This window comes from Pogoniulus pusillus, chromosome 13 (assembly GCF_015220805.1).
Source record: "Pogoniulus pusillus isolate bPogPus1 chromosome 13, bPogPus1.pri, whole genome shotgun sequence".
NCBI classification, from domain to species: domain Eukaryota; kingdom Metazoa; phylum Chordata; class Aves; order Piciformes; family Lybiidae; genus Pogoniulus; species Pogoniulus pusillus.
In genome coordinates, this window is record NC_087276.1 from 19890494 (window position 1) to 19900965 (window position 10472).

Consider the following 10472-nt stretch of genomic DNA (forward strand, 5'->3'; position numbering starts at 1 on the left):
TACTCCGTTTAACCATCAAGTGTCAGAATACACCAAACGTGTTACAAATGCTATATTGACTAAAAATAGTAGTAGAAATGTCACCTGAAGGAAGTTTCTAGGGTTTTGTGCGATTTAGGAGTCCTGTGACAAAAAAAAAGGTCTTAATTGCCAGAATTTGCTTTAAGATAATCTTGAAAATGCTAACAGTATTTTAGGAAATATTTATTACATTTGAAACCTTGCTGAGATTCCACATACTCAGTGAGGTATATCTGCATGCTACTCAGCACACCTGGCACATGCAACCACTAGTATAGGTAACAAACAATCCACACATCATCCAAAGTGTCCCATGAACAAAGAGCAACTGAAAGGCTGCTGTGGACTTTAGGCACCAATAGTTGAGGCTCGTGCTTCCTGCCACTGCTAGCACACCACCAGGCTCACGTGGACCTCCTGAGGATGAGGAAGTACAAGGAAATCCTTCAGGTTACCAAACAATGCTTTCCTCATCCATTTACCACGGAGGAAAATGCTGTAAGGTGAATGACAAGCACACATTCAACTCCCCCAACCACCGCCCACTCTACCAGTGGTTTCTGCAGTGTTTTTAGCTAAAGGAAAGCTCATCAGCTGGGCTGATGTTCAGCACTAGAACAGCAGTGCCAGGCTTTCCTTGTCCCCAGGTGGAGAGGTTTATTTGATCTCCTGTGCTATCAGCATCTGTCCCCTCATTTTAGAGCTGCTTTACCATACTGGGGAAAGGTGCCAGCCAGCCAGCATCGGAGGGTACACTGACAAGACAGCACTAAGCCAAGGTACTACAACTAACCCCCAATGACTAGGTAAGCACTGCAACAATTGCTGCAGCAGTACATCCAAAGTTTACACACAGAGCCACATCAGTTTAGGGTTTTGTGCTTGCAAATGCCTCATGGGTACCAGGATGCTGCTGCACTGCTTGTTCCACACACTTAACCCATCAGAATACTTTATTTGCAACCAACATGAGAAAGACATGGCTAAACCACATGCTAATAATGTCCACTTGTGAGGGAGAGGCATCTCCAAGAAAGCTGGAGAACATGGCCATTAACCAATGTGAATGTAGCTGACAGAACTGGGCTGGATGAACAGGCCATCAATAACCCTGTGGTCAGGATTTCATATCTGCTCTTTGAATAATATATCTGATTCTCTGTCTTCCAGAAATCTTAAGAAGCCAGAATTACAACCTGGAGCAGAGGTACCAGCTTCAGGCAAAACTAGACTTAGAAAGGTAATGTGCTCAAGCACTTCCTGTGCTTTGAGTTTGGAAAGGATTAGCTATTCCTCCAGAGTACTCACACAAAAGACAATATGCTGCCTGAAACACACTTTGCCTTTAGTAAGGTAAGAGGAATCCCTCAGGAATAGACCTTGCCTGTGTGGTTCACCAGCTGGAAACCCTTGGTCTTGCCTCTGTAGTTAAGGAAAACCTCTGGGTTTGGGATGTAACCAACACCTGCCACATGCTGTTCACCCTTTAATGCAAGGCACAGTCAAACAGCAAGACACAGACTCCTCTCAGGTGGACAGAAAATGCAAGTTTAGACTACAGTGTGCTGGTCTGTGCTACAAGAGCAACCACATCCAACAAGGAATTTCCCCACGTAGAGGAAACGATCTATAACTCGGGTCTCTACAAGTATCAACCCCCAAACTAAAGTCAGAGTCATCTAATAGGTGAGTTTTGAACCTCTTGTCCCAGCAGGCCTGAACAGAATGGTTTGAAATGAAAGGAACCTTAAAGATCCTCTATTTCTAACCCTCTGCCATAGGCAGGGACACCTTCCACCACACCAGGCTGCTCAAAGCCTCATCCAGCCCTGTCTTACAATGCTTGCTGAGATGAGACATTATGTCAGTCTACTTCGGGGTAGGCAGATGAAAATTTACCCCATGCCAACAAAAACTTGCAGCAGTTTTAACAAGACAGACACAATCTGAATGCCTCTGTACACCAACATCCATAAAAAGTGCAGACACTGCCAGCCCTGGCAAAGCCTGGAATGCTCTGGGGGTACTCACATAACGTATGTTTTGCTGGTAGCTTTGACTCCTCCAATGGGGATTCTCCTCACAATCACAGATGAGTTCTTGGGAATCAAAGCATTATCATCCGTGTACTCTGCAAACACCACAAGCACAGGAGAAACATTAGGCAGCTGGGAAAACTGGGCATTCATGTGCAGTTACACAGCACTTCAGAGCCCCTCTGACAGAGAGAAAAGCAAAATTCACAGGTAACAATGTGCCTCTATTGTCCAAACACACTTACAGCACATCTCAAGGCAAATTCAGGTTTGCTAATCAGACACAGGCAGCAAAGTATTTTTATTTTTTATCATATATTTAATATTTTTAAAATACATTAAAAACTAATTTCAATGCCAACAGCAAACTCACAGAATCACAGAATTGTTCGCGTTGGAAAAACCCTCTGAGTCCAACTGTCAACCCAACACCACCACAGCCACTAAGCTATGCCTCAAAGTGCCATGACACTTGTTTCTTGGACACCTCAAGGGGCAGTGACTCCACTGCCTCCCTGGGCAGCCTGTTCCAACCCCTGGCCCCTCTTGCAGCAAAGAAAATTTTCCTAGTATCTGATGTAAACCTTCCCATGGCACAATATCAGGCTGTAAATGAAAATGGTCTCAAAGGTCACTAAAGGAGACTCTGCTAATGCAGGAGTTTCTTTCATGACCTAGTTGAAGTTACTTTTGCTGCTGTTAGGCTACAAAACCAAGGGACCTTTGGAGAAAATCAAACCACAGCAAAATCTCACCTGCCTAAGTCAGCTTTTGGCTATGCTGCCATGCAACAGAACAAGCACTTAACGACTGCCTGAAAAATCTGTGTCAGTGCTTTCACTACTGCCACCTAAAACCAATGCCCTTCTGCTGCCCGTGCCCAAGGCTGACAAGACACAGAGAAGCTCCATACCTCACCACCCATACACTGCTTAGTGCTTTACAGTGAAACAGAAATGAAACTGGCAAGGCTACAATTTAGCCTTTTTTTTTCCCCTGAGCTTGCTTTCACGAGCAGGGCAGAAATGGCTCAAGCTGTAGTCGTATCTCCCCCCTTAAGCTAATTATCTAATCTGAGTTAACCAAAGGGACGTGAATCCTTTGGATGCACTTGCTGCAAAGCAAAGACTCATACAAAATTACTTATGGAGACAGCTCTGAAAAGCTTTTCAAAAGCAGTGTGTGCCTGAAGCGACCCACACTGCCTTGACTTACATCATTGCTGCTTTCTGAAGAGAAGGAAAATCTGGCCTTTTACATAAGGCCCAAACAAAAAACACAATTACCTGAGACATTTGGACTGAATGAGCTTAAAAATCCCTCCACGAGAATGCTTTTATACAGTGCTGCCACAAGCTGGATGTGACTATGTATTTTAAGGCACTTCCATGGCCATTCCCTGTAATCTGCCTACAGATTTAGAATGGAAAGCCCTGACATCTGCAGAGCAGATCAGAAGGATGCTCTGAAAACCAAAGCAGATCTGTCAGGGTGGTTTTGTCCAGTCATCACACACACAATATGAGTATTTCCCTATTTGTCTCTCTTTTTCAGTATATTATTCCTAGAGCAAGCAACCTCCCTCAGACCAAAGCCTACCAGAAGACATCATTTCAGTAACACAATGAAAATTCCCTTCTCTTTCCAATGGACAGGATGCTTTTGCAGAAAACTGAGAAATCATTTAGCTTAAACTAACTCTTGATCTTTCCACACTAAAGTAGATCAACTGAAGAGGGACAATAGCTTGGTAAAGGCTTCATTTGTACATGACACTTAACACAGCATGTGGTTTTATTTGGTATCTGAACCGTGACAGTCTCATGGTCATTGGGTCAGAGAACTTGTGGAAGAGCACTCAGACACAGCTGAGCACACTGTTCAGCTAGCTCTGAGAGACCTGACACACACTTGTCTTGACACATTTATCTTTCCTTCAATTCAATTAACTGAATTAATTTTGGTAAGAAAATTTTCACAGAATCATAGAATTGTTTGGGTTGCAGAAGCCCTCTGAGATAATTGAGCCCAACCATCAACCCAGCACCACCATGGCGACTAAACCATGTCCCCAAGTGCCAAGGCCACACATTTGAACCTCCAGGAATGGAGACTCCACCACCTCCCTGGGCAGCCTGTTCCAACCCCTGTACTACTTTTGCAGCAAAGAAATATTTCATCTCCAACCTAAACATCCCCTGACAGAACTTCAGGCTATTTCTTCTCATTCTATCACCCGATATTAGGGAGAAGAGACCAAACTCCACCTAACTGCAATCTCCTTTCAGGGAGCTGTAGAGCACCGGGTAGTTCCCCCTCAGCCTCCTTTTCTCCAGGATGACCATCCCTAGTTCCCTCAGCTGCTCCTCACCAGACCTGCTCTGCAGACCCTTTGCCAGCATGGTTGCCCTATTTTGTTAAAGCTGAAGTGAACAACAGTGAGGTACTAAAGCTGGAGTGCTAGGCCTGATATCCCTAGAAATGTTTCTTGGCACAATTTGACTTTTAACGGATGCCAGCTTAGCCTAACAGATCTAGGACTAAACTGGCACCTCCCAGCAGAAAACAGCTACCTGAGGGTAGCAACATCCCCCAGCAGAGACTTGTCAAGTGCCAGGACCTATGAAGCACTGTCAGTGTGCTTCACATGTGCACCACATGACTCCACATCTGCAAAGGGAGTCATGACAGCACACTCAACAAGGCAGCTTGTCAGACAGGCCGAGCTCTAACAGCAACATTCAACAAAGGCAGAGGTAACAGCATAGATTCTTAGACCCTTACAGCACTAAGCTTGTTTTATTGTCAGAGATGGTCAGTGCCCAAAGCACAGCAGCGGTCCAGATTGATCTGTGGTTAAAGCCAAAGATTCCATCAACTGTGTCCAGATCTGCAGCCCTCGACAAAGGAAGGACATGGACCTGATGGAGCAGGTCCAGAGTGCTGGAAGCATTTATGCCAAGGCAACAGGCTGAGGAAGCTGGGGTTGTTCAGCCTGGAGAAGAGAAAGCTCCAAGGAGACCGTAGAGCAGCCTTCCAGTACCTAAAGGAGGCTACAAGAAGGCTATAGAGGGACTGTTTGCAAAGGCCTGTAGTGACAGGACCAGGGGCAACGGTTTGAAATGAGAGAAAAGCAAATTTAGATTTGGTGTGAGGAACAAGTTCTGTACCATGAGCTTGCTGGAACACTGCAACAGGTTGCCCCGGGAAATAGCCCATGCCCCCTTCCTGGGGATCTTCAAGGTCAGGATGAACAAAGCTCTGAGCAACCTGATCTAGTGGAGGGTGTCCCTTTGGAGGTCCTTTCCAACCCAAACCATTCTATGATTCTGATTCAGAAAGCTTGCAAAAGCAAAGGAAGACTGAAGTTGTATAAAGCCAAGATCAGAAAAGATTCAGCAGCCTAGAACTTGCTGTCTCTTCTACAAGAAACTAACACACTTAAGAGTCAAGGGAAAGAAGGATTTCAAGGAAGAAGTGGAGGCAGACAAGTTAAACAACAGCTACTTTGACTGTTGCCTCACATGGACTTAGGGAGCTTAAACCAACAACTACATTAGTTAATTTAAGGTCTAGAACCACCTTCCTGCAGAAAAGTACAAACAGCTCAGGTTGTGCTGCACAGTTTGTATTCTTTCACAGTCATCAGACAACTTAAAAATCCCATTTCTAAATTCACCTGTAATTGTGAAGATTTGCTAAGCATTTGTGCCATGTGTATGCAACAAATTCCTAAAAGAAGGTCCTACTTTATTTGATGGCTTGCTTTAATCCACCATTTTGAGCCTGACAGCAGAAGCATCACTCTGAGCAGTAGCTGAAGAAGTCTTTTCACCCACATCAAGTTCAGAAACTCATCGGAACAAAAGTCTGTATGAAATGGCAAAAAAGCCCCCCCTTATTAAGCTTTTATGTTACTGAGGGAAGGCTGTGCAGTGTAAGGGATAAGAATGGTTCCTAACACATCAGACTGTCTCTACCAAAACACAGAGTAACTCCCCAAACACATTTTCTCCTTAGTGCCTAAAAATATGCTTTCTCATTCTGTACTTTTTTAGCTCTGCTCTAATCACCACCACGTGCACGCTTTGTGACAAACAAACCATCTCTGTAGCTGGCACTGAAAGCACTGCCTCAAAACATTCTGATTAACAGATTGGACTTTCTGCTTTCTGGATCTGCAGCTTCTCCAGAAGAGGAATCAATCATTTCCTCTATAACTGGTCTCTCTTCATTTCTGGAATAAGCTAGTTTGGTATGGCAGACTGTCCATAGAGATCAAGCAAAGCTGTGTTACAAAAGAGCATCTCTACTGCTTGGAAAGGACCAGTCAATAAATCTATCATGCTTGCAATCAATAATCTGAACCTACACAGGCCACTCAATGTCTTGATGCCTTACTGCCACTGCTGGGTGGTTCAGCCTATCTGGGAAAGCTAAAGCAATGTTGGAGACACTGTGATCTTGAACAAACAGAATCTGCCCTAAGGGCCTAACCAGAGGACATTAACTAGGCTGAGGTCCCAAACCCACTGTGACAGAGGCAGAGGAGCTGAATCCCATACAGGTAGTGCTGGAGCCACATTGGACCATCACAATTTTGAATGAGTACCACTTACCCTCACCTCAACCTAAGAAATGTGGAACTCAGCCCAAGAATTGCACTGAGGTGCACAGTTAAGCCCCACACTATCACTACAGCACAAAATGGCTCAGCCAACAGCAGGCTTCCACTACTGCTGAAATGTCTGCTCAAAGAGGCTACATCTGCACTGCTTCCCGACCTCCCAGCACAGAGACACCAGCTGCCCGGCCTCAGGACTTCACTGGGTAGGTACAAGCTTGGTTTGAAGGCATCATATCAAGACAACACTCAAACTGTCAAGTGCATGCTGCTCACTCAGCACCAGCAAGATCTGTCTTATACTCAATCTTAGAGCAGTCCAGAGCTACATTTTTGGGCTGTTTTCTGTGTTTTGCTTGATAAGTAGAACTGCTTTTTCTGCAAGTGTTTCAAGTCAGAAAATTACAGGGCAGGGAAAAGCACTCAAGAGTCCTCAGCTCCGGAGTTTGTAGCTCTGCCAGATATTGTGAGAAAAAAACACTAAAAAAGACAGGTAGAGAAATTCAGATCAAATTAAAAGGAGGCCAGTTTAAATGTATCATTCCTGAGCAGAGGCTTTTTGAAGGGAATTCTACCTTTAAAGAACATGCCTCTAGAGCAGGCATGGAAAAGGGGACACAAGGTACCACCGCTTTGTTAAACAGGTCCAAACCATCCATTTTACCTTCAAAACATCCTAGGAAGAGTCCATTGGTAGTTAAGCTGCTGTTGGTTTCTTTTGTTTCTTTGTTTATATTAACATTGCTTCTACTACTAGATTTCCATGGTGAACAGAAACAGTTACCAAGCTTTAAGAGTTTAGAACACTCAGAAACATCTGCACAAGCCACCTTCACTCCAGGTTCACGTTGTTCTTTCTAAGACACTTCTGAAATTCAGTCAAGATTCCTTCACAGGTAGTTATAAGCCCCTATGTTCCCACCTAAGAATTTCAAATGTCCCACTTTTTGTGTTTTCACATGAAAAGCATCCTTCATTAAGGAAGGAAACCTTCAGTAGTGTTTCTTCATTTCATACATACTGATTTTACAACAGTTAAAGCACAACTAAGCTTACAGAGGAAGATCTTGTCCCAGTTAAACAAGAGCTATGCTCTTTAGATTATGAAGGATATTCCTTCTTTAACTTCACATTTAGCACAACTTAGGGAAGCATATACCATATACTCTGCTTCCCTGGATTCTGATTATGAAGGAAAACATTGCAGCATACTTGGTAAAAATGGTATGATTTGCATTACACTTCACGGGTAACAGAGTTAGAAGTATGTTTTCTTCTTGATTTCCTCACTGGCTGTAACAGAACCCACTTGTTTGGCCCATTTCAAAACATTTTCTCTCCTGGTGATAATAAACGGGCTTCATCACAATTTTCTAACCACCCAATGCAATGGTTTTAAGGCTCTTCTACCCAGATCCAGCTATTACAGCAGTGATATCAGCCAGCTGAAGACAAGACTCAAGAGTCTCTCCTGCAGCAAAGCCCTTAAAATTTGATCATTTTTCAAAAGCTTCTGACAATTTAGTCAATACTACCAGGGAATTCAAGAATTCTGAACTGTACCTCCATCTACATAGGTCACACAAACCAACAGCATCCCAATGACCCTATCTTCCAGCTATTAAATTTCTTCCCCTGAAAACAGTTCCAGGATCTGCAGATAAACAGAGAGTTTAGGTCTAACCACTTGAAAAGCTGAAGAGTACTAAGTTTAAATACATCAAAGACAAAAAAAACCCCACTAGTATTCATCCTACAGAAAAGACTGTTGGTATCATAGAAGCACCAGAAAAACAATATTTTTATGTTTAAGGGACACCACAACTCTTTTTTTATGAATAAAAAGTCACATCCCAAAGGCTCGAAGCACATTCAAACTTCTCGAGATGGCACATTATCAAACTAAAATACCATAGAAAGTAATTAAAATGCATGATCACCTCTGAGAATCAAGCACCACTGATGAGATTTAAAGGAATTTATGATTTCACTCAATGTTTTTTATACAAGATCATCATAAATGTTCTGCCAAAAAACTTCAGTACTGTCCTGATGTGGCTGACACACTATCTCAGGGAAAACACAATCCAACCATGGTTAAAATGAACGACGAACAGATGCTCAGTAGCATGTGAATGGCAACGTCTTTGGTACAGAAATGGAGTTACATTTAAAAACAAGCCAAAGCATAATAGACTAAGAACACCCCTGCAAGATAGCTTTAAAAGGTCTGCATAAATTGTAACTCAGACAAAATATTGCTAAATGTTGCAAGGGAGTAATTCCCACAGCAAGCACAAAAGCAGTTTTTCCGTGAAGTGAGGTAAATAAGTTCACCACAAATTAAGCACCAAAACCACTGTTTTCAAATCGACCATCTGTTTTATTTCGATCACGTTCAGCTTTCTCTGCCAGATTCCGCAGAAATCTGCCAAGTTTGTAATTTTAAGATTTTCTCCCACATTTTCTGATCATTTTAGGTAGAATTTCAGGAAACACAAACTTTCCTAAGCACCGTGTGTCGTACGTCCACCACGCACTGCTCTACGCCTAGCTCTACGTCTACAAACACCCACATGAAAGCAGTTGTCAGCACCACAACTACAAAAGAACGGCTCCGCCGAGCCCGCAGCACATCTCGCTGGTACCGGTCGCGGCCAGCGCGCGTCGTCGCCTCCCGCCTCGCCCGATCCCCGCCGCCGTTTGCCTTCTCGGAGCTCCGCAAGCCAGCGGGATGGGCCCCAGGCTGACTCACGCTACGCGGGGACGAGCCACAAAGAGCAGGCCGCAACGGAGCGGCCCTGTGCCACCGCCGGCCCCGCCGCCCGCACTCACCTTCTTTGGTCTGCGCGTTGGTTATCTGCAGATCGCAGTCGGCAGCCTTCAGCTTCTCCCGGCCCATGATCTGGCGCTTGAGGTCGCACAGGGAGATATGGAGGCCGTCGAAGGTGACCGTATCATAGTTGAGTTTCGAGGAGAACTTGTAATGCACGCACGACATGGTCGGGCCCAAGCGGTGCCTGCTCGGCGGTTGGACGGCGTCGCGGCCCCCACGCGGCGCAGCGCAGCGCTCGGGGAAGGGCCGGGGTAAGCAGCGCGGGCTGAGCTCGAGGGGCGCTCAGAGGCCGCGGCGCTGCGCCATGGTCAGATCCCGCGGCCTCGGTCAGACTCACTGGTAGAGGCCTCAGGACTCCATCGCGGCAGCGCTGCGAGGCCCCGGCCCCCCCCGCCCCGCAACGGCTCCGGCTCGCGGCCCTCAGCGACTAAACTAGGCCGCGGCGGCGGCCGTCCGGCTCCTCCTTACAGCCCAAGCGGACGACGGGAGGCGTCCCCCGCTGCCCCCGGTTCGGCTCGGCTCGGCTCGCTGCCCCTCGCCCGCACGCAGTGCTCTCAGGCCCGGCTCACTCGCTATGGCGACGCGGCCGCCCCTGCGTCCGCGCTCCGCCGAGGGGTTTCCCGGCCGCCAACCGCACGGGCCGCCGCCAGCCCCGCACTGCGCAGGCGCAAAGGGCTCGGCCGCGCCCACTCGCGCCTCACGTGATCCAGCGCACTATGACAAAAGGCCGCGTCACGTGGGGTGCGGCGGCCACGCCCTCCTCGTCCTGCCATGAGCGCCCCCTAGCGGCGGCTGTCAGCCGCGGTGCTAGCGCTTGGCTGGCTGGCCGCGGACTCTGGTCACCTCCCCGCTCTGCCACTGCCCCGTGTCCGGTCACCCTCCAGACCTGTTGCTGCCTGATGAGTGATCACCCCCCAGGCTCCTCGGTGCCTTGTGTCCCTCCTGCCACCCACCC

At 46.4% G+C, this 10472-nt stretch overlaps 1 protein-coding gene across 4 annotated transcripts in view; it reads right to left on the reverse strand.

Annotated features, from left to right (window-relative positions):
• Nucleotides 1–10207, reverse strand: part of RBBP6 (RB binding protein 6, ubiquitin ligase) — a 32399-nt gene extending 22192 nt beyond the window's left edge. For 2 of the 4 annotated variants that reach the window (XM_064153326.1, XM_064153324.1), the window contains exons 1-3: nt 9517–10207; nt 2053–2152; nt 85–123 (exon numbers count right to left, since the gene is read on the reverse strand). In XM_064153326.1, coding sequence (XP_064009396.1) covers nt 85–123; nt 2053–2152; nt 9517–9682 — 305 coding nt within the window. In that variant the 5' untranslated portion in view covers nt 9683–10207. The remainder of the gene's footprint in view (nt 1–84; nt 124–2052; nt 2153–9516) is intronic. The other 2 variants (XM_064153328.1, XM_064153325.1) reach the window with 1 other exon arrangement.
• Nucleotides 10208–10472: the final 265 nt, after the last annotated feature.